At 48.0% G+C, this 22,811-nt stretch overlaps 8 protein-coding genes across 9 annotated transcripts; 5 read left to right on the forward strand and 3 right to left on the reverse strand.

Moving 5' to 3' along the window:
- Positions 1 to 4,613: 4,613 nt before the first annotated feature.
- On the forward strand, positions 4,614 to 6,495 carry E1B28_003187 (uncharacterized protein; the record flags this gene model as incomplete). The annotated part of the gene is made up of 3 exons (XM_043160155.1): positions 4,614 to 4,620; positions 4,692 to 4,910; positions 4,967 to 6,495. 3 exons carry the CDS (start codon positions 4,614 to 4,616, stop codon positions 6,493 to 6,495), a joined length of 1,755 nt encoding a protein of 584 aa, XP_043002111.1.
- A 378-nt stretch (positions 6,496 to 6,873) lies between these two features.
- Positions 6,874 to 7,939, forward strand: E1B28_003188 (uncharacterized protein; the record flags this gene model as incomplete). The annotated part of the gene is made up of 5 exons (XM_043160156.1): positions 6,874 to 7,048; positions 7,105 to 7,167; positions 7,218 to 7,331; positions 7,399 to 7,827; positions 7,887 to 7,939. 5 exons carry the CDS (start codon positions 6,874 to 6,876, stop codon positions 7,937 to 7,939), a joined length of 834 nt encoding a protein of 277 aa, XP_043002112.1.
- A 270-nt stretch (positions 7,940 to 8,209) lies between these two features.
- On the forward strand, positions 8,210 to 11,201 carry E1B28_003189 (uncharacterized protein; the record flags this gene model as incomplete). The annotated part of the gene is made up of 10 exons (XM_043160157.1): positions 8,210 to 8,538; positions 8,594 to 8,741; positions 8,790 to 9,394; positions 9,457 to 9,976; positions 10,030 to 10,125; positions 10,179 to 10,238; positions 10,299 to 10,469; positions 10,528 to 10,602; positions 10,654 to 10,893; positions 10,950 to 11,201. 10 exons carry the CDS (start codon positions 8,210 to 8,212, stop codon positions 11,199 to 11,201), a joined length of 2,496 nt encoding a protein of 831 aa, XP_043002113.1.
- A 313-nt stretch (positions 11,202 to 11,514) lies between these two features.
- On the forward strand, positions 11,515 to 13,829 carry E1B28_003190 (uncharacterized protein). The gene is made up of 7 exons (XM_043160158.1): positions 11,515 to 11,899; positions 11,970 to 12,075; positions 12,142 to 12,199; positions 12,260 to 12,369; positions 12,419 to 12,558; positions 12,622 to 12,883; positions 12,936 to 13,829. The coding sequence occupies exons 1-7, from the start codon at positions 11,671 to 11,673 to the stop codon at positions 13,645 to 13,647; spliced, it is 1,617 nt and encodes a 538-aa protein (XP_043002114.1). The 5' UTR covers positions 11,515 to 11,670; the 3' UTR covers positions 13,648 to 13,829.
- Positions 13,830 to 14,383: 554 nt separating this feature from the next.
- E1B28_003191 (uncharacterized protein) lies at positions 14,384 to 15,580 on the reverse strand (the record flags this gene model as incomplete). Its single annotated transcript, XM_043160159.1, has 7 exons — positions 14,384 to 14,421; positions 14,490 to 14,510; positions 14,574 to 14,594; positions 14,651 to 14,847; positions 14,925 to 14,948; positions 15,011 to 15,269; positions 15,340 to 15,580. 7 exons carry the CDS (start codon positions 15,578 to 15,580, stop codon positions 14,384 to 14,386), a joined length of 801 nt encoding a protein of 266 aa, XP_043002115.1.
- Positions 15,581 to 15,912: 332 nt separating this feature from the next.
- E1B28_003192 (uncharacterized protein) lies at positions 15,913 to 17,493 on the reverse strand. 2 transcript variants are annotated; one of them, XM_043160160.1, is made up of 6 exons: positions 17,463 to 17,493; positions 17,114 to 17,404; positions 16,935 to 17,059; positions 16,862 to 16,875; positions 16,654 to 16,799; positions 16,166 to 16,591 (listed from the first exon to the last, which is right to left on the reverse strand). In XM_043160160.1, exons 2-6 carry the CDS (start codon positions 17,226 to 17,228, stop codon positions 16,329 to 16,331), a joined length of 663 nt encoding a protein of 220 aa, XP_043002116.1. In that variant the 5' UTR covers positions 17,229 to 17,404; positions 17,463 to 17,493; the 3' UTR covers positions 16,166 to 16,328. The 2 variants fall into 2 exon arrangements, with proteins under 2 accessions (XP_043002117.1, XP_043002116.1); XM_043160161.1 differs by having other exon boundaries at positions 15,913 to 16,591; positions 17,114 to 17,493.
- A 13-nt stretch (positions 17,494 to 17,506) lies between these two features.
- On the reverse strand, positions 17,507 to 19,085 carry E1B28_003193 (uncharacterized protein). Its single transcript, XM_043160162.1, has one exon. It carries the CDS (start codon positions 19,046 to 19,048, stop codon positions 17,693 to 17,695), a length of 1,356 nt encoding a protein of 451 aa, XP_043002118.1. The 5' UTR covers positions 19,049 to 19,085; the 3' UTR covers positions 17,507 to 17,692.
- A 49-nt stretch (positions 19,086 to 19,134) lies between these two features.
- Positions 19,135 to 22,792, forward strand: E1B28_003194 (uncharacterized protein; the record flags this gene model as incomplete). The annotated part of the gene is made up of 5 exons (XM_043160163.1): positions 19,135 to 19,324; positions 19,377 to 20,939; positions 20,990 to 21,820; positions 21,876 to 21,947; positions 22,017 to 22,792. The coding sequence occupies exons 1-5, from the start codon at positions 19,174 to 19,176 to the stop codon at positions 22,790 to 22,792; spliced, it is 3,393 nt and encodes a 1,130-aa protein (XP_043002119.1). The 5' UTR covers positions 19,135 to 19,173.
- Between the last annotated feature and the right edge of the window lie 19 nt (positions 22,793 to 22,811).

Consider the following 22,811-nt stretch of genomic DNA (forward strand, 5'->3'; position numbering starts at 1 on the left):
GTCAACTGCGGAATGATAGTAGTAAGAGGTGTGCATATGGGATGGTGGTAACAATCATAAAGTAAAGATAGAAGAGAAGATGTAATAAATATTCCAACACTTCCCCTCAAACCTTTGATAGTCCTAAACAAGTAGCAAAGTGTTTGACCTTTAATGATGGCAGAGCTTTCGTGAATATGTCTGCTGTCATGTTTTCTGTGGGGCAATAGATAAGGTGAATCTTCTTTTCATCGATAACATAGTGAATGAAATGGTATCTGATGTCGATATGCTTGGTACGTGCATGGAATTGATCATCCTTGGAGAGTGCTATCATGCTCTGGTTGTCCGAAAGTAGCGTTAGTGGGGGAAGGTGAGTAAGGAATGTATTGGGGTGATTGAGGTGAGTCAATGGTGATTGGCTCTTCCTGTGTGTCCCCTTTGCCTGGTTTCCTGATGTTTGTCCATTTATCACTGGATGTTCCCCATCCATTGTTGTTGTCCTGAGTTTCCTTCCAATGTTGTGCATTTGTGAACCAACTATTTCCTCCCCATCCGTCATTGTTCCAATTTGGAGAGGTTGCTCCTGCATTCCTTTCCCAATCTCTGATCCTTTCTTTCTTCCTTTCCATTCTTCTTCTGGCACGCCTTTGGTTTCGTTTCCTGTTCCTATTAGATTGATTTCGAATAGCTCCCCTATGAGGTTGCAAATCCATATGGCCTCTTTGGCTGCGTGTGTCAAAGTGACGTACTCTGCTTCTGTTGTGCTGAGAGAAACAATTTCTTGTCTCTTGCTGCTCCATGATACAGCTCCCCCGTTCAATATGAATACATAACCGGAGATCGCATGGCGGTCACTGTTGGACATTCCATCCGCATCAGCATACCTGATGGGCAGAGTTGTAGTGTCGTTGCTGGTAGGACCGAAAGTGAGCCATAGGTGTCTGGTTCCGATGAGATATTGATAAACTCGTTGAAGGGCTTTCCAATGTATAACTCCTGGGTTTTTGGAGTAGCGTGCAAGTTGTGAGACAGAGAAAGTGATGTCTGGGCAAGTAGCAATAGAGAGGTATTGAAGAGCTCCTAATGCTTCAGTGTATGGTTTGTTCTTCATATATAGGATATCTTCTCTGCTGGTGGGAATTGCTGCTATAGCAAGATTGACTGATGGATCAAAAGGAATTGATAATGGTTTGAGGTTTTCAAAACCATATCGTTAATGTGACTTAGTTGACTATGCTACAAGGTTCTTTTTGCACTTTAAACGGTGCTACGGAGCGATATTTATCGTATTAAGAACTAGAGTGAGCCCGAATTGCTAGTTAAAGCTAGTGCCACTAGTAGAATGTGCCATAGGCGCAGCTAGACCAGTTAGAGAGAGCCATAGATCGTGTCAGAAAACTGTATGACCGTTCAAAACCTGTAGAACACTATGAGCAGAGGACTTAAGCGGTAATTCACCAAGTTCTACTCTCTACATTCTACTATGCACTGGCATATCAAGGGATTGTACTATTAGAAGACTTGTAGTCTTCACAGAACCGTTCGTAGCAGAACTTAACGGAGTCAAAAGACCTTCATACTAGGAGTACCTACTTCTATGGGGGATTTAGTTGACAAGAAATCGGACATTGGACCACACAGACTAGGAGAAATTTGATATGACCGTAGATCGAGTCCCGATCTGAGGAAAAGACAAAAAGACATGATACAGATCCCAGATCACAGATAGAGTACCTAGGAACCAGGCAGGAATGAACAACGGATCTTGGAGTCCACGCTGTTCATGTGCTATGGCAATTCGGAACTCTGGATCCATATGCTGGAACTACTTGGACACACAAAGTCCATATGATTTGATAACATCGAAATGCAGGATAAGGTCCATAGGCAGGAAATACCATATGGTACGCCTATGTAGGTCCATTCTACATGCTGAAACAAGAATGAAGAACGGTCCAGATTGGTCCAAAACATATGATTCAAATACGGAAAAGCTCCATAGACAAGATTCTGCACATGTAGCAGTCCCTAGCGATAAGACTCCGCATGGATTCGTAGCTATGGTGCATTATTTTTAGAGATGAAACAAGTAGAGATAGGATTACAAAGCTAGCATAGAAGTAGTATAAAAGCAGCTCATGTATCCGTAGATAAAAAAGTACTACCCGTGCATAGGAAAGTCCTGAGTGGGTTGCCCGTGAGTAACTGCTCTTGACACCAATAGAGAGATTTGCCCTGTCTTTGTGCAGTGAAACGATAAGATTTGATTTGAACCATACGAGACCGTCGAGGTCAAAAACTAGAGAACTATCCATCCGTAGGCCGCCGAGGTCTTGATTACTGTTTCGTGATCCGTCAAGGGTCTTAGCGTTCGTGTCCGCCGAGGACTTAGTTTTCGTGTCCGTCGAGGGCAATAGTCTCCAATCGTTCGAATTAGTCTTACCGTAGACGAAATTCATAGTCCCACTTAGTCCACTGGACAATAAACAGAGCCCCTACAAACCCTAGAATCCCCATAGCTGTGGTGTTTTACACTTGCAGTTACACATTGATTTCATAAGAACTTCATATGATACTAAGACTATGATCTTGTGCGTAACCTTTGCCAAGCAGTCCACCCTTGCAATCTTTCCTGGTGTGTAGAGTTATTGATAGACTTTACACGGAGGTTTACTAGTTTTTGGGTTGATTTGGTGTTGGTGCTACTCCCGTAGCTCTGATATTAGGTTGACTCTTGAGTGGTATTCTTCACCCATTAGCGGAGAGCAAGGAGAGCCAGGTTGTTTCATGACAGGAAGCTCAAACGTGGGTCGAGAAACTTTTTGAATTGCCCACTCCCGTGGGACCGTTGCCTCACATGATCGTGAGTAAAATATCACATGCTCAGAAAGGCTGCACCTTGTTTTTGACAGTTTGGCCGCAGAGACATACGAACTACAACAACGATGAGCAGTGGCAGATAGACCTGTAACCGGTCCTATATGACGATGACAAGCATGTATATAGGGACCTGTAAAACGGAGTTTGAATTTGGCTGAAAGAGCTTACCATCGAGTGATCACCGGTCTGCCTTCAGCCGTTCCCCATAAGGCGACTGCCAAATTGGGCGACAGCGCAAATGTGTAGACAATGCATGCGATGTCAGTCAGAGTCGAATTCTGGCCATTTTGACTCAAAGGGTGCATCCAGTTAACAGTAATGCCTCTTAAAGTCCATCCAGGACCATGCCACCATGCCACCAATCAACTATGGAGAACACGGACTGTAAAGCATACACGAAAGCAACGAGGGTGTTCTGAATTCTTCAGCTCAGCATGCATCACTTCTCAAACTCCTAATTCCGATACATTGAACCTGACCGAGTCCTTGTCATTGGTCTAAAATAGCACAGGGAAAAGCGGGTACTCTATGAGGTATATTATACTTCGTGCTAGCCCAGGACTTGTTGCAAGAGTTGGGAAAACCTCAAGAGCCGAGAGCTTCCATGGGAAGATATCTCGAGTTCCAGCAGTTGGTACGGGTCAATTGCCAGTTGGTCGAAAGGAAGCTTGCGTGTTTGCGAAGATGTGTGTAGATTTCAAACACTGTTGAATGGGAGTTGCCTTGATGCTCAGGTTTTTGTGTTAGGAGTGAATAGGAGAATTCAGGGTGATTATGTATTTGGATTGCATATTGATAGATGTATATGGGTGGTACAATGGCCGAAAGAAAAAGATGGAGTGAGATGGATAGCTGAACCAACGAGCTCAAGCGCTCTCCAAGCGCTCGCTCCCAATTTGGCAGTCACCTTATGGGGAACGGGTGAAGTTGGAATGGGTGATCAGTCGATGGTAAGCTCTTTCAGCCAAATTTAAACTCCGTTTTACAGGCCCTTCTATACATGCTTGTCATCGTCACAGAAGGGTCGGTGACAGGCCTAAGTGGCAGATACTCTCCCCTGGTCTACTGGATTTTTGGAACGCGGGAAATTTTCGATTTCCAAGATCCAACCTTTCAAGCCAACACTTCAGTTGCTGAATTCAAGGAGTCAATAGCACGACGACTAGTGATGCCGATGTTCAGTTCGGTCCGGTTCACCCACCACTTTTCCCGAACCCCGAACCCGAACCCCCTACCAAGTCCCCGAACCTGGACTGAACTCGGACTGCACCATCCGAACAGGTTCGAGAACAGTTCGAACCTGTTCAAACCTCAGTATATATAAAGTGTTTTTCTGTCAATAATTTCAATGATTTTGGTCAAAAAATAATACTTCTCACCTTGTTCAAGCCTCTGTGAGCCTTATGATACAGCAATCATGGTGCAATAGCCGTTCTGGAGGTCGCACTTGGTGAAGGAGATGACTGTCACATTTAGTCACACCTTCCTAATCCTGCTGATGAACTGATCGACAACTGATAAGAGCCGTCCGAGAGCCCGTTGATGCTCCCAAATAGGGTCATTGTATATTTACCTTCCCAGGAGAAGTTGTTCAGGCCCTACCAACCCCAAAGTCAACTTTTTTTCATCAAATTCTGAGGCCTTGTACTTTCAAGGTTCGAACCAGGTTCGGACCACCTCCAGACACCTGAACCTCGAACCTGAACCTCCTCCAACTCGCCGAACCTGAACAAGAACCGGACCCGAACCTTATGTTCGGTTCGGCGGTTCGGTGTTCGCACCGTGGTTCAGAACCGAACATCGGCATCACTAACGACGACATGGCATAGAAACCTCTATAAATGACAGTGGTCAACTCTTTTTTGTCAATGTGCCAGTGGAAAATCGTCTTGACTCTGCCGCTCTCTTTACTCGACTCAACGACGAAAATCTCCTGAAGAACCGGGAACCGCTCATCAGAATCGCCAGCCTTCAAGATCTGTTCGAGGAGAGTTCGCCTAATAACAAAAATGTCCACTTCATCTACATCCCTCCGAAGTTGCCTTCCGGTGCGTTGTGATTCCTTTTAAATTCCGTCCGTCATGGCTCTAATACTCTCCATAAGGAGGAAGGAAGCGTCCCAATCCCGTGTCGGTGTCAGATATCCCGCCTGAACGAGACCTCAAGAAGATGCGAGCTTACTCCGATACACCATCCCTTCTTGCGACACCATCTCGTTATCAGGCCGCTCAGTGCATCCCGACCGCTCGCCTAATTTACGACGACCGCCCCGGGCCAGACTACGGCGTCGCTCCAATAGCTTTGCTCTACCCCCCTTACGGAGATTTTCTTGACGCCTGCGCCAAACCCCTCCCTAAAGAATTCGAAGCTATTGACTTGATCGCTATGATGCGGGAAGTTGACGCCCTTGTAGTCATAGCGGCGGGCTTCCACAAGGACGAGGACGAAAGGAACAATCAGTTTATAGATGCTCTCAATCGCATTTTTCAGTGCTATCACGATCGTAGCGAGCCGCTCGCACCTATGTCCCGGGCCATCATCGCGCAGAAGCGTACTACTGATGGGCACACCTCGGGGCCTATAACAGACAGAGCCTTGGAGGTCAAGTGCAGCACTGGAAATGCGACCTCGAACGGTGAAGTACAGATCGCGTTGTATGTTCACAATATCAATGCGTCTGCTCAAGAACGGTGTCCAAAATTATTTGAACGTTATCGGGTGCCTACCCTGGCTATGACCCTCATCGGTGAGAAGCGATTCCATCCCACTATCACATTATGCCAATATGTTGTGTGCTTTGGGGGACCAGGCCCCTCTTTGCAGTTCTTCGGCATGGTGCAGCTGAACAAGATGCCTCGTCAAGTTGCGCTGACGCCTTCATTTCGATTGGTCCAATGTCCTGGTGATGGAGGTGGATACGCCTGCGGTCGAGTCGACTCTCCATTATATCGAGCGTTTGCCGCGGCTCTCGTGCTTTGCAAGAGAATAACTAAGGATATGAAAGATTGGATGAATGCCGCTGACTCAGATACGAACGCTCCCATTATTCCTATCCAAAATTACACTTTACCAGCGATTTCTCAGATTGGAGATGTCCGCTTCCAAATCGAATCTAAACTCGGTCTCGACCACGGCCCATCTTATGTCTACCTTGCCCGAACGGAACAAGGCAGAGATGTCGTGGTGAAGTTCTCAGAGCAATACTGCCAGGTTCTTCACAATTTCTGTGCAGAGAAGGGGATGGCTCCCAAGCTCCTTGGTTATGAGAATTTACCCGGAGGGTGGATTGGGGTTGTGATGGGGTACCTCCCAGATTCTCATCCATTGGCCGACCCTAGGTTTACTTCGGAGGAGAAGCAAAAGATGTGCGATAAATTAAAGGCATGTGCTCGGGCGATGCATGATAACGGATACGTCCATGGAGACCTGCGGGAGACCAACGTTATCGGTGTGAAGGAAGGTACTGTTTGGATTATTGACTTTGATTGGGGAGGGGAGGATGGGAAGGCGGAGTATCCACATGCGAGTTTGAACGAGCACTTGTTGGATAAAGATCAGAAGGATCTTGTTATCAGGCGGGCTCATGACGAGAGGGTTTTGCGGACTACTATCGCTCGGATTTTGGGATCATGAAATTGTTTTTTTGCGTCGAGGCATAGTCGTCGAGATTGCTTTGAATAAAAGAAATCCAAAACAAACATGTCTACACGAATTCTATGATCTCTGTGGTCCCGCCACCGGAGATGTGTACGGATAATGTGAACGCGACTATGATTAGGTGGGCTTTGATGTATCAGTTCTTGGGCGAATCTACGACTACTACAGGCCCCTGACCGAGGGCCTTTTATCGTTGCTTCGTTTCCATCTCATTCATTCATCAAGGATTCCTCTTCTTCAGAACGATCACATACGTTGAAGAGGCGATACGAGAAGTTGTCGAAGGCCCATCGTACGAACAAAATCCTATCCGGTTTTTTAGTTTTGGATCTAGCGTTGGTGGCTGGGTTGGATATGTCTAGTGCGGAGGCGTTTGTTCGTGTGCATAGGTTATTGAGACAAAAGGGGATCACGATGGTGCTTTGTGGGTTTGGAGTCGATAGTGAGATGGGTAGGGCGTTGAGGAGTGTGGAAGTGCTTGAGGCGGAGGGTGTTGAGTTGTTTGAAGGGTTTGGGGATGCGATCGAGTGTGAGTTTCCAGCGAGTTTTCATGGATCTTGGCGTTCTGATGGACCCTCGATTTAGGGACGGAGAATTGTTATTTGAGAGCGTGGTTCAGAGCACAGAAAGAGCTAGTGCTTCCGTTCGGTGCATTTTCATGATATCTTTCATGGATTTAGTGCTCATGTCAAGGACAGCTTTACCTGGAAGGCAAGACACAGATCCACTTTCTCCTGGTTCTCACACTAGCGCTGCAACATCCCCTCGTCGATCCCATTTAAATGACGTTGGGTTTAGGACGATCGCGAACGGTTCGTGGCTCTATCAATGACTCTCGTCGGAAAGACTGTTTACTGACCCCCCTTTTTTCTTCGATAGATATTCCGCCACCAGCTACCGCCGAGGCGCATCCGGAACCTTACAACACCCTTGTCAAAGTCTTCTCATCCTTCGGTGGTATCAGTTCTGACGATATCCTCACCTTAATGACGTACCTCCAACGGATGTCTCTTCCTGAAGGCCACGTTCTTTGGAAGCAAGGGGACGAGTCGGATGGGCTGTATTTCATCGAAAGTGGTGTTTTGAGAGCATCTTATTGCTTCTCCATGCACAGTCCGGTTGTGGAGGAATCGATGGTGTCCGGTACGCTTGCGGGAGAGTTGTCGGCGTTGAGTGATTTAGAGAGGAATGCGACTGTTTGGGTGGAGAGAGATGCGGTTGTGTGGAAGTTGAGTAGAGGGGAGTTCGTGAGGCTGGAGAGGGAGAATCTGGGACTTGACATGGTTGTGTTTAGGATGGTATTGAGATGTGAGGACTATTTTTTTTGCTCTTGTTAATTTCTATCTCTCATTATTTTTTTCTTCTAGCTGCGAAGGTGGATCATGATATTTTGTTGTCTGCTTTGGCGACCAGACAGTAGAGATGTCTGTTTATACTATAGAGTAAAATCGGTCTAGAGGCGGTGCTGACATTAACGCTTTCGAGTATACTCATCTGAAGGGCACCATATATATACTTTCTAGAGGATTCATGTAAGTTGGTATCTAGAGAATGATTGGCTGATATGACTACGGTACTGAAGAAACTCAGGTACAGATAGATCATAGATGGATACGGACCGGCACCCGTCAATTACCCCCACGTCAATGAATTCATCCGCACAGCAGAAACGGTTCGACATCTCTCGTCCATGCTGTGCGCTCCAAAGGCCATTCCAGACCTTGAACTGTCACATATACTCCACTTTCATCATAAACCAGCATACAAATTCGCCGTTTTCGGCTTAATTCTCGTCGAACGACTCATTTATAACATACACCCATCCCACACCGCGGTTGTTCATCCCTCTCCCCCTTCTACACGTATCAAGCGAGGAATGTCGAAAGACCCGTGGCGCACCGGTGAGTTACACCTCCATCAGCCGACCATTGTGCTGCCGTCTCATGCGATTTCTTCCCCAAGAATGATCATTCCAAATTACATCCCACCGTTCATATGGAGATTCTGGTCTTCAAACATGTATGTCGCTGTCCGAGACTGCAACATTGTTATATTGATATGTGATCTCTCCTAGCGGCCGAAATGTAAACGGGTCTTTCCCGCCGCGTCTCCATGTATATGATGTGTACTCCGATACACTGTTCGAAGCCCGTCAAGAGGACGACATCTTGTATCGTTCCGTCTTTCATGATCTCAAACATTCCAACAAACTTTTCCCTCGCGTACGTTACGTGTTGGACGATGCTGAGCAGGCATTCAACTCTCTCCAGGACCGAGCTGAGCAAACTCTGAATGACATCATTCACCTTATCTACCACCCGTCTCAAACGACGACCACCAACTCCAAGATAACCGTTAACCGTGAAAACTTCCTTGCTCTCACCAAATTCTTATCTTTCGTCCGCTTTCGCAATAGTTCCAAGTACAGTGAAGTCGTCGACAGTCTAGGGCAGAATCAAGAACCATTCCGACGTAACGTCAATTCGGAACAGGAACTTCCCCATCGTCGAACACGCAGTGGGCAGATCATACACACCTATAATGACTTCATTCAACAAATGCGATACGAGTTTCTTTTGAAGACGTTTATCAAATTCCTTCAAGCTGATTCTTTCCGCATATCGAAAGGAATGTCGAGTCTGATGAACATATATTCTAATGCGCTTCACGATATGTCTATGTCTCCCCCGATTCGCGCAGACCCATGGTTGGAGGCTTTCGATATTCATTGTTGGAAGTTTTGCAGGGAGGCAGAGGTTTCTTTTGGTGTGTCCTCCGCGGAAGATGGGCAAGAATTTATTTTACCGGAAACTTGCTTCGTGGCGCTGGACGAGGCTATTGGATGTGACGTCGGAGACAGACAACAGGATGACTCGTAGGTCCTCTCCTGGTAGAACAGTTCGCAGATACTGACAATAACGCCCAACTCATCGATAGATCAGAGCCGGCTGATGTCTTTTTCCCCATCTCGCCAACGCTTGCGTTGTACATGCTGTGTGGAGGAGAAGATTCACCTCAACGCTTCAATTATGCTATTGACGTGGGTGAAGAGCTTTACTCTGATGTCCACCTTCGAAACGCGACTGTCCTTTCGACTATTCCTTACAACCGAAGTCATATGCGGAGACAGTTCAGGTCTTTTGATTACTCTGCCCCACCAGAAGAGTTGAAGTCGTTGGTGGTCACACCTGTGGACTCGCAGTTTCCATCCGCACCTCCATCTCCAGATTTGAAGGATCAAAATACTGTCAGAGGACCAAGAATCTATTTCTCTTCCCTGTCGTCAATCGCGCGGTCGATTTCTTCTTATGACTTATCGAGAGCCCGTTGGATGGCCGATAGATATGTGGATTATAGTCATCTGAAGAACAAGTGCAGGCAGATGTTTTTGATGGAAGGGGTCACGAAGATGCTTGCAGTCAAAGGGGACCTGATGGTTGTTGACCTGACGGACGAGGTGAGACTCGCAGAACACTAAAGTTCTGGGCATGATACTGATCCTTCTTCTAGGTGAAGATTATTGGGAAAGACCCGGTTGCGTGCGGTGCGTTCAGTGATGTATGGACCGGCAAGTGGTACGATAAAGTGGAAATGCGGGAACATCGCGTACGTATGGTGTTGCTAATGGGCTGAAATATACTAATTCGCCGATAATGCAGGTGGCTATCAAGTATCTCCGACAGGTCATGGTACAGAATGTCAGGGAAAAGCTACTCAAGGTCTGGATGGTTTCGGGGTGGTTTTCTTCTTGCAACCCACAAGACTGATCCATATCCCAGCGTTTGCAAGAAGAAATCCACATCTGGCACCAACTTAGTCACCGGAACCTCGCAACATTATATGGACTTGTACAGACCTCTACAAGTATTGGAATGGTCTCGTTATGGTGCGATAATGGGACTATTTGTCAGTATATCAAGAAGAATAGTAGGGTTGACAAGCTCAAGTTGGTAAGCTGAAAGTCAAGGGTGAGCTATAACGTGCTAATTCTATGGTCGCGCTGCCTAGCTAATCCAAATCGCGTCTGGAATATCTTACCTGCATCATTTCGTGCCACCCGTCGTGCATGGTGACCTGAAAGCGGCAAGTTCTTTTCTCGCTCCCTCTGTCAACGTCGCGCTGATCGTACGTTAGGGAAATATTCTAATCGATACCGACGGACATGCGATCATTACAGACTTCGGATTATCTAAAGCCATGGAAACGATGTCTGATTCTTGTCAGGGGCCGGTATCTACATCGTTCTTCGCCGGGTCCACGCGGTGGATGGCACCAGAGTTGATACAAGGTCTCATTGAAGTCGAGGCGAACACAAAGTTGCCACAGGTGACGACCTTCAGCGATGTATACGCATTTGGGTCGGTTTGTCTTGAGGTAAGTCCCCTTTTATTCCCAGTGCGTCGACTTGGTGATTCATGGACAAACTCGAGGTCATAACGGGTGAATTACCATACCCTCGCCGAACGAATGACTACCAAGTTACGGTGGATATTTTACAAGGCGTGAAACCTTCCCGTGGTGCTTCTGCGATAAGTTGCGAGCTGTTGGGAGTCAAACAGCAGGTTACGGGGGAGGGGGAGGATAGTCTGTTTACCTTCTTGGATCGGTGTTGGGATGCTGTGCCGTTTTTACGGCCGAAGATGGAGGAAGTGGTTGGTTTTTTTGTGGGATTGGATCCCTAGGTATGAACGTTAGGTTTTCCCGCTCTTTAAGCTTGACGACCCGTATGAACCGCCATGATGGTTTGCATGTTTATCCGATGTACCTATTCTGAATCATCACACTTTGTATTACAGTATCATCATGTTGTTTTATGTAAATCCATGTCATTGAAGTCTGTTTTAGCGGTACTACCTATACTAAGTCATTTTGTTCCATTGTTTTTGTGTGGAATTACCCGTGGAGGCAGGAGAGTGCACATGGTGATCCGGTGCTGATGCTGCGCACCCTACGTACATAGCAATAGCGGAGGCGGACTCAGATACGAGACTACGCGTCATGAATAAGTATTTGAATGGAGCTGGAGCTGCCACCATGGTTGCCACCCCGTTTTAATACCGTTTTGAAACGCTGTTCAGAACCACCACCACCCTCCCATCGTCGACATATACCCCCACGGCTTAGCCTCTGTTTCGACGAAACGTTGATTACATGTATCCACCGCGACCTGTATATTCCTCTACGAAACCCTCTACACCAGCTACAGGACAGTGGGTTACGAATGTCAATCTCAACCTCGATGACGATGATTCACGACGTCGACCAAATCTTACGAGAACACCCAGTCCAACACCGAGCGAGTTGAAAGAGATGAAGTCAGGTGCAATAGACTGGAAAACAATGGGAAACTGGAGGTTCTGGATCCGGAAAGAATGGGCTTGTGCGTCGATTGCTTTACTTTGAACTTCTTGTTCCCTGTTTATTTACCTTCATTTTCATTTTCATTTCAGGGTACTATGTCATCGTCGTAGTTATTCTCGTCCTCGCCGCTTTGATCACTATTTACCACAAAAACATCGTTGACTGGCTTGAGCCTGCAACGCGTTGGCTAAAAAAGTACGTCTTGGATCGGGCCTACTACCGCGACGATTCTCTCGACTTAAGATCTTATATTACGTTTAGGACGAGTTGGGGATGGATAGTGCCCATTCTGGTGTTGTTCGTGATCTCATTTCCTCCTGTATGTACTCTCCTTTTTTAGTTGATCGTGGTCGTTAACCACTGATGACCGACTCACCAGCTATTTGGACATGAAATTGTGGCAGTACTTTGTGGACTGGTATGGGGACTATGGATTGGGTTCGGTATCGTTGCCGCAGGAACGTTCCTCGGTGAAATTGGGAATTTCTAGTACGCAACTCCCCTTCTCCAAGTTCAGGTGCTAACAGCCTCGTCATAGTGCCTTCAGATATTGTTGTGCTGCACGAAGTGAGAAGTTGGAGAAGACCAAGATCTCATACGCCTGTTTGGCCAAAGTTGTGCGTGAGGGTGGATTCAAGATCGCCCTCATTGTCCGTTCGAGTGCAATTCCGGGGCACTGTACGTTTGCGACTCTCATTTATGTTTTTTTCTTCTTTTTCCTGACCGGTTGATTGTTTCAAGTTACCACCGCCATTTTCGCCACCTGTGGAATGAACATCTTCGTTTTTTCGCTCGCTGCAATACTTTCTATGCCCAAGCAGCTAGTTACCGTATACCTTGGTGTTCTTCTGGAAGACAAGCAGACTGAAGGCAACCAGTCTCGTATCATCTCGCGTGTTGTTCTCGCCATCACTTTTCTCATCACAGCCGCATCCGCCTGGTACGTTCATCGGGAGATGGATAAGGTGAAACCCGAGATCATATATCAGAGGAGGAAAGCGCGGTTCGTCCTCAAGATTTGCCCCTTGATTTTTGGTGACTGATTTTGCGTACAGCCAAGCTAAACTCGCTCGCGCAACCACACTACACGGTAATGATAGCACAGACTCTCAGATCTTCGACGCGAACGGATCCGAAACCCATATTCTTCTTACTTCATCCTTGAATAGAGATCCTACCAAGGTTCATGCACCTCAACCGCATCGGTACCCTTTAACCAATTCGTATGGGTATTCCAAAGCAGATGAAGACCTCGAGTCGCAGGAAAGCGCATCAGAGGCCTTGGAATCTAGGAACCCCTATCATTTCCCGGGGACAAGACAAAGCATTGACGTGCCATGGGAAACAGGAGGATATGCTCAACAGGCAAGACAACCGACCTTCCCTCCTCCCGGCATCAGCCTATCACCTCAGCCGGAAGAGCAGCAGTGGGGTCAGCCTCATGCAGTATATTCAAGCCAATCCCCAGCTTTACCTCCATCGCATCCACAATCTTCGTCTCAACTACCCACTGGTAGCACCCCCTCCCCCTTTTCCACAGTCCCCCCTTACTCAACTCCCTCTCATCATGTTTATGAACCGACTGGTACGTCATATCACACGGCAATGGCAAGCGAGTCTATGGATGATGGGTATTATGCTTCGGTGCAAATTCCTCATTCCGGCAATCGTAGGGATGTGTCAAACGTGTCTGAAGTGAACATTCCTGGTGGACATTCGGGCCAACCGCGGAGATCGCCTCCTAGTTATTCGGTTGACCTGAGATAACTGCTCATCATCAACGTCCGGCTGCCAATTGCGGACTCTAAACCCTGGACATTCGTTTTAATTTTATTCTAGCGACATCCGGACTGTGTATCTTCTTGTAGCTACCCTAAAACTCATCACCTTTGTTAATATCATGTTACTCTGATGTTGTTTTCATATGTTGCATGGACGCTTCTGACCTGTGCGTGAAGGCAACTGATCAAGGTGTGCAAGTATGATTTCCCTGGATCCCATTAGTCCAGCAATGAGAGAAATCAAATTTTTAATCCACGGACGATATGCTAACCGGGATTGAGCACTGGCGGAAGGTAACGTTTAGCAATTTTGAGAAGTAATAATTCGTAGGCTCAGGGTAGCAATCTGGCGTGTAGATACGACATACCGATCGGTATATTGCAGTGCGCCTCAAGTGCAGCGGAATCCCTAAGCAGGGCCTCAAGCTTCAAAGTCAATGTCCACTCGTAATACCTACCGCCGAGTTTTCCATGGAACTTCTACTGCCCCGTTCCCGGCGCCATTCTTGCCATCAATACTCATACCTTGAATTTATGGTCCCAACTGGACATTTGAACGACTTTTCACTCGGCGCCGAAAAGTGTGGACAGATCTTTCTCGATCGGAACTTCAAACAAAGATTAATGAGGAATTAAGACGCTGATCTCTTACAATTAGAATATGAATACATCTGAAGTACGCTTGAACACGAGGGCCGAAGCAGAACAATACAACAGTTTCATCACGGACGGTACACTGGAGGAGGTTCAGTATCGTACGCTGTCAAAGAATATGTGCGTTCAGCAAACCAAAGAACCAGTAGTAGTAATAGAATGTGGAGCTATTACCTGTTACAGGTCTCACACTGACTATGGATGTACAGTTCAAAATATGGTCAGCTTCCCGGAAAGTCGTTCGAAAAGGCCTCATACCTGTCACAGGAAATACAACCCCTAGGACGTGCCAGTGAGTGACCGAATAACCAGAGAAGTGACCACGAACGACTCACTAGTTTCCTCGCAATATGTGGCAGGTGGTTGCGGTGGTGTACATATCTCAGGGAAAGGTCGACGATAGCGACGGATAAGTATGCCGATGATGGCGAGACCTACAAGCGTCCCTATAACGGCCCCGATTGTTTGACCTACTTGAGAACGACTACTGCTAGTGGACGCGCCGCCGGAAGCGCCACTGATTGTAGGTACTCTAGATGGAGGATGACAGTTTTCAACAATTAGCTCCAACCGCGGGTGCACTTTTGAAACATTTGGAGAATAGCTCACCCGAACTCGGAAGTGGTGGCGGTCCTGTCAAGCATCATCTAGCAGTTCAGTGATAGATCCGGGGGAAGTTTTATCAAGTCACTGACGATAGGAAATCAACGTTGACGACCGCATAATCGATTAGGATCGAATGACCAGAGGGACTGCCTACGCCAGCCTCGAGGGTCAAATTGTGGGTCGAAGTCGACAGAGAGGATGCAGAGAATAACAGCTTGTCATATATATACGATGAATTGGAATTTCCGGAAACGTTATACGCCACCGGTGATTGCGAGTCGAGCGTGATGGTGAGTGAGCCTTGCGTTGCGGCTGGAGCAAGGATTCCAAACAACCAGATAGCGGAACCTGCCACAAGCACAAGATTGGATTGAAGGTAAAGTTCTGGAAATCTCAAATGCAGAACTTGAGGACGAACCTGTGAATTGCAATCGCATAGTCGCGCCGTCGTCGTCGTTAGTATGCCAGGTTCCATTAAGGGCGTGCCCTGAGTCTGGTTGGGGGTTGCATTTGGAGCAGGAATTGGCAAGCCAGTTTCCAGCGAATGTAAACTCAACGCTTGAATCGTCAATGGTTCTGTTTACCGCGGCAGCTGTCTGGGGGGCGAGTCGCAGGAGATTTGCTGCGACAAGGAGGAATAAAAGGCTGGCAGGGGCCATGGGTCAAGAGAAAGAGAAAGAGAGCCGTGGACGAGACGGGAACTGGGACGGCTCAGGTGTCGAAAAGCACGACATATATAGATTCCGTGACAGACAAAATCAGTTCCACCTGCGATTTGAACAAGGTCGCAGTCATGCAGACAAGTTCGACAGAGTCGCCGCGGAATTGGAGAGGTTCAGAGCATTGGCTGATGAGGTGAAATCGTGTAGACATTTCTTCGAGTCCGCAGAAGCGCCTAGTAAAACTCCATTGCACGAAAAGTCCTCAGCCCCTCAACATCCTTAGCAATGCAGTAAACCTGCAATGGACCCAGCCAGCCCTTTTTTCAGCCGCGGGCTTTCAGACAGCTCTAGACAAGTCCGAAGTACTAGTACCGCTTCATGAAGGAAGCCAGTGCACATCAAGAGACATTCGTTGTGATAATTCAATCGAATGTGGCGTAGTGTCAAGAGTGAGAGAGGACGGGAACGTTGGTCAGGGATCGTGATAGCGCTTGTCGTGAGTCGGCCTCGCGAATGCGTCGGTTTTTGTCGGCCTTGGCGGGCGGCGACGATCACGCCATTTAAGTTCTGAAGATATGCAATGCCATCCAGAAAAGCACTTTGGATTGGGAAATAAACGGAGAGTAGAAACAAATATTCTGTGCTTATCCTCCTACCAATAAGACGGGGTTCAAGCATCTGAGCACCGTGGAAACATAGTGATTGAGTCGATGATACAAGACCTTTCGTAAAATTTGCAACCCCCTCAATTGTCCAAAGAATAACCAACATCGCGTGTCGTCTGTTGAAGAAGGAGTAACCTGTCGAGCATGGCTTTGCCTCGTTCATCCAGCTGGTCTCTGAAACGTTCTTCTTGCATCCAGGTCAAGCCATGTTGCAAGATATTCCGTGCACGACCAGCACCCTTCCTAGCATCGCCGATCGTTGCATGGAGAGTGGCGCGCTTACATTCATGATCGTATGTCGCGCAATGGAGGATATTTGAGTTGTAGAAAACGGTTTCTCCAGCTAGATTGATATTTTTATCGAGTCATGGGCCGCTCTGGAAGAAAATGGAAAGAAAAACTTACGTTGAAGAGTCACCCGGATGGCGCCAGGCATATCCAACGGATTCGCGGGAGGATCCATGGTATTTGAATGTTTTCGTTGCTCGTCGGTACGGGTTTTCAGATGAGAACCAGGTACAATATATAAGCAAGAATCTTCGTAAAGAGCACTGCATGGGGACACATCAATACCTAGGTGACGACTGATCATGAATTGCGAAATGAGCTTGACCTATTCCATTGAACCTGCCAGCGCCAGAAGAAACGATATGGAATTATCAAGACTTGAGCGAATGAACACTTACACCACCATTCCATGCTGCTAATGCTTTGCGCTCTTCGTCCTCAGTTGCATCTCCTTTCACGTCGTCACGGTGCCATCGAAGAGCAAACTTGTGCGATTCGGGATTGATTAATAAGTTGAAAAGTTCTTTTCGTGTAGGTAGATAAGTAAAATGATGAGTATATCTTAACGATCACTCACCCATCTGCATATCCTTGTCCTCGCACTGTAACAGCTCCTTCGCAGCACCAACGAGGGTATCAGAGGAGTACCATTTGGCAAAAACACTCGCTGGTGGGCCCAAGTCAGGATGCATGAGGTGCTGGACTCCCCATGAGTCGGGGTTGTCGCTGTCGAATGGTGGAAATTGCTTTCCAACTACACGACGATGAGGCCAGTGACCATTTCTTGTCCGGCCCACCACGGTATCGCAAGCAGTCCGAAGCTTTTCAAGGTCATCGGTAGAAACGAGATTGGGCACTATCACGAAACCTTGAGAGTCGTAAATCTCTTTAATGAATGACATGGTAGCAGTCCAAAGGGCACCTACCGTCATATGATGATGGTGGTAGCGCTCAAAAAGACGTGGAACGCGTGTGAAGTTTATATGCGTGCTCAGATATCGATTGACATGTTGCTTACAACACGACCAGGATATGTAGTGGGGTAGATTATATATATGGAGGTGTACTTATGTATGTATGTAATAGGATATGCAGACATGCCAACCACCCTGAATACTCAACCTCTAAGCATACGAAATTAAATAACCAGACCATCTTATCTACCAAGCCGGCTTGCTGATCTGCTGCCCTCGGGCACAAAGTCCACAGGAGCAATGGTAGGACTCCAACCTTCTTCAGGAGGGCGCCTGTCTCCGTCTGAGCGTATCAGTCTCGCAACGGAAGCGGTATGTCGGTGATCTTGTCGTGGTGCATTCGAATGGGGATTTTGGTTGCGCGGATCGGAGGGTGTACCCGGCCGACGAATATCCTGATGATCCTCTTCCTCGTCAGAGCTTAGCTCGAAGTCTGCTGCGGCAGCTATCTCGGACAGTATCCCCCGATTGAGCGAAGCAGAGGAGGGCTGGTCAAGACCGTAAACGTCGTATTTGGATCTTTGATAGCCGCTACGGTGAGCATTTCCAGGTAAACCGTTGGGAGGTGCTGAAGCCATCGATGGATGTTTCAATTCGTCTGGGAGGAACAAGTAGAAGTACGCTACGGCCATGCATGCTCCACCAACGACGTCGACGAGGTAATGATGGGTAAGATACATGGTGGCCCAGTATAAAACGCCGGTATAACCCCATGCATACTTGGTTGTCTGAGGAAAGAAGTGGGAGAGGAATAACGCTGCCAACGTTGCAGCTCCGGAATGCAGACTGGGGAATGCACCAAAAACCAAAGGCGAGTTGGTGAAAGCAAGGGTGTATCCATTTGAATGGAACAACTTGTCGATCCTGAGGAGACCTCCCGGTGAACCCTTCACGTCATATGTAGCTGGCGTGAGCCCGTAGACCAACTCATACCACGGCGCAGCGCATGGGAAGACCAGCTGAATCAAGACACCGGAGAGCATTAAATAGCCCAGAGTCCTCGACCACAGATGCAATACGGTTTTGTGGCGGAATAGCCATATGAAAGCTGCAAGAATGAAGGGGAGGGAGTAATGTAACACGCCGTAGGGAAGCCACGCAACGACATCGAGTAGGGGATGCGTGAAGCGGGTGAGGACGTCGCTAATGTTCGCACCATAGAGAACGGATTCCAATGTCGGTAACAATACAACAGAGATATTCGGCCTCCAGCCTGGCGGTATGAACCTCGAGCTGAAGAAGGAGAGCAGGTAAGTGAATACTGGTATGGCAGGAATGAGGAACTGGGAAGTCAAGGGTATGAATAGGCCAATGGTGAATAGAGCCACGACAGCAATCTTTAGAATGATAACGATCGGGAGGATATAGAGCCAGAATGCGGCGAGAAGGGTATGGAATGCATAGGTTGAATCAGACCAGGTGAATTTGTGCTGCTGTAATTTGTGCAAACCAAGTTTGGGATTGATAGTCTTGTCCAAACGGCCGACAGCAGATATGAACGCCCGCTTCAACATATGAAGCATGTCCATTACCGCCATGACCCCTTCGTAGAGGAGGAAGGATTGTTGGGAGGTGTCACCTAATGTGACATTGCGTGACCAACTTGTTTTGACGCGTGGCGGATTGGGACTTTCTTTCCTTACCCCTCTCAGTCTCAGCCACGATGAGCTTGGGCTCATCTCAAATTTTCGAAAAACTCACGGCAGGTACTCTTCGTGAAACCCTTCGAGATCTGGGTGTTAAGAAATGGGGATCCCTTAAACGAGATGAAATGCTTGCGGAATTACAAAAACTCGCTGGGGATGACGAAACTTGTACGGCTTCCTCGCTATCATCTAGGTGGTTTAAACTAATATATATGAATAGCACACGTAGAGGAAAACGAAGAGGAAGAAAGTCCGATAACCTCCAAGTCGAGAACAGCCACAAAACCACGAAAATCCCTGAGTGCGCCAGGCACCTCGCAGAAACGAAAAGCACCTCAAGCCTCGGAAGAAATGGACTCCATCTCTACTGCACCTGCTACAAGGAGCTCACGGCGCAAGGCCAACGAAAGTGTAGTCGGTAAAACGCGAACTACGAGGAGCAGAGCTGTGTTTACTCAACCTCCCCGGAAAGTTGTTGAAAATGGTTCAAGTACTAGTAAAAGAAAACGGGGTCAGCCGTCTGCAACTGACAGTGAGGTCGACATTGAGCAGGCGGACGAAGAGGATCAGAAGCAACCCGCGAAGAGGACGCGCCAGGCGGTCACTATTTCTTCCTCCCGCAATGCGCGCTCTCAGGATGAACCTTCCACTCGCACCACACGTAGTAAAGGTCCCGTTACCAGCGAGAGTATAAGTTCTACTCCTCGTACTACCCGCGCTAGTGCGGCGAGAAAAGAATCCCCTAACAGGATCAGAAGTACTCATCCAAGAGGAACAGCTCGTGACAGTATCAGTTTACCCTCCCGTGTAGCTAGGCCACGAGCTACAAATACGCGCATGGACGTTGATGAATCGGCATCAACATCTCGTGCGCTTCGATCTCATGCAGCCGTTTCTTCTCCAGTCCGCGTAACTCGTGCTCGGCCCCAGCCACAAGAAGCCCAACTTTCAACTCGTGCTGGCTCGCGCACAAAAACATATGTGTCACGGGAGGCTCGTGAAGCTCGTCGACGGAGTCGTAGCGCCGCGTCCGCATCAGAAGCTGAATTTGATTCAGACGGCGTCGACGATGCTGACGTTCCTGTGCCTTCCTCAGAGGAAGAGGAGGAAGCGGGGGAAGAGAGCGACGAGGAAGAAGAGGATTTACAGACTAAGAAAAGAGGGAACAGAAATGCGAGAGCAAACTCTGCACCTGAGCCGGAACCAAAGAGGGGGAGAGGCAGACCACGCAAAACGAACGATGAACCTGCTCCAGGACCAAAGAAGGGTAGAGGCAGACCACGAAAATCGAACGATGAACCTTCCCCGGGACCAAAGAGGGGTAAGGGTAGACCACGCAAGACAACACCAGCTACACATGTCGATGCAGACACTGGAGCAGTTGCTACGCCTACTCGTCCAGTCGGCAACAGGACGATCAAGAAACCCAACCCATACCCGACATACGCCAGTCCTGTAGCAGCAAAAGGTGAACACGTTGCAAGGAACAAGAATGTGAGTGCCAGAGGGCATCCCAGGCCTGCCGCACGGGGTCGTGCTGGCATTATTCGCACACAACAATCTGCACGTAGGGATAAAGGCAAAGGCAAGCAGGAATTCAAACACAAGTTTGATGGTGTAGAAATTCCAGGCCTTTCCTATAAGATTCAAGTCGCAGATGAGGAGGAGGGAGAGGATGATGGGGACTATGACCTTGATCCTGAACACAATCATGAAGGAGCGGGTAGTGCTGAGGGAGGGGATAAAGTAGGCCTGGAAGGAGGGGTTAGTGGTAGCCATGGCGGTGAGAGTGACTCAATTTAGTGCATGTGCAACGCCCTGAGAATGAAACAGAAGAAGCAGATAAGGCCTCAAACGAACCTGAAAAGAATGAACACGTTGAGCGTGAGGTTGAGTCTTCAGATGGTGAATGGGCTCTTTCACTAGCCGACAAGGTTATTACCAGCAATGGCAGTAGTATTCCTAATCAGCAAGAACACATTCCAACCTCTCAGCATCCCGGAGAAACGTTTCAACCCGACACCGGTTCCAATGACGAGGAGATGCCAGACGCACCTTCCGATTTCGCAATCCCCGAACCACGACCCGAGACGGAAGAGCCCACTTCAGAACGGGTTGAGGGCACTACCATTGATACTGGAATGGATATCGATGTTGATATTCGTATTGCTGACGAGGACGTTGAACATGAGGAGATCGCTGCGGATGAGACTGTCAATAACCTTCCCGTCGAAAACGATCTCGACGTACTGCAAACCACCCAAAGCGTTGACGGAGAGGCCGAGAAGGAAAACCATCTGGACGAAAAGGAGGTTGTGCCCCTACCTCATGTCGAAATGGCAGTCGACCATGCGATGACCGAACTTTCCACCCGAGAGCCAGTGGCAGACGAAGGTAACTCAGTTCCTCATGTCGAAACTGGGACCGAGCAGACCTTTGAGGATCCCCAGAACAAGGACCAGACGGAACACGAGACTCAAGATCAAGAGGTTGCTCGTGTCCATACATTTGGTAACACTAGACAAGAAGACGAGGGGCAAGGCACACATCGGGAAGTTCAGCAGGATGAACGTCAGGACGTTCAACAAGATTTACAACAGGACGTTCAGCAGGATGTTCAACTCGATGTTCAACAGGATACCAACGACAACAACGGCGAAGCGAGTAAGAACCACATTTTGATCGTCCGGCAAAAGAACCGTAACTAAGTCTCCCTCAGCCACCATCGACAAAGCTAATGTTCAGAAACCAACAGAACAAGCTCTATCAGAATCTGACAACATCAGTAATGGTAAGTGAGATGTTCTGATCAACTTCTAGTTGTTTTACCCCCATCTGACTCACGAACCATTCGCTGTAGACTCGGTCCCAGCCGGATATGATTTAGCCTCACTCCACTCACGTCCCGACCCCGGAGAAGTTGAATATGACAACGAACCAGGTGAAGATGAACCAACGTCATCGACTATTCCAACCCATGTGTCGTCCAATATCTTTCCGTCTCTTTCTGACCTTCACTCGCGTCCTAAACCTGGTGAACAAGAAGAGTTTGGTGAAGATGAGAACGAGTACGGCGAAGAGCCGAACCCCCCGTTAACGGACGCTGTCAATGATGTTTATGTCGGTGAAGGAAGCCCAAGGATGGAAACTGAGATTTACGATCTCGATGAGGAGTACGAGGAAGCCGAAGTCGGTCAACTCGCGTCTGCAGGTGCAACTCCTGAAGCGTTCAATGGGTTTGGTGATGAAGCCTTTGTCGAGCGAGAGGAGCCAAGTACAGAGGGTGATTTGGAAGACATGATGAACATCCACGCCAGTGCCAGTGCGAGCGTGGACCTTTTGGATGGCGAGGATGGAACAATGCAGTTCGAATCTCGGGGTGTGTCTATCGAAGAAGGGACTGTCGATGACGGTATCAGTGTTGGTACTGGACAGAGGGCTCTGGTCGATGATGGGTCGATGTACCTGAACGAAGATGCCTTTGCCATGGACGCTGAAGAAACCTCAATGACAGGTGTCGCCGGTGGCCATGTAGGTCAATCCAGCACAAGTGGTGGAGCTCTGCCTGGTGTGGATATCGCTGTCGCCACCACCTTCAGCGCCGCTACCATGACCACTCAAGGCTCCTACATCTAATTTTATGTGTATATATCAT

The sequence above is a fragment of the Marasmius oreades genome, chromosome 11, assembly GCF_018924745.1.
Source record: "Marasmius oreades isolate 03SP1 chromosome 11, whole genome shotgun sequence".
Lineage (NCBI taxonomy): Eukaryota > Fungi > Basidiomycota > Agaricomycetes > Agaricales > Marasmiaceae > Marasmius > Marasmius oreades.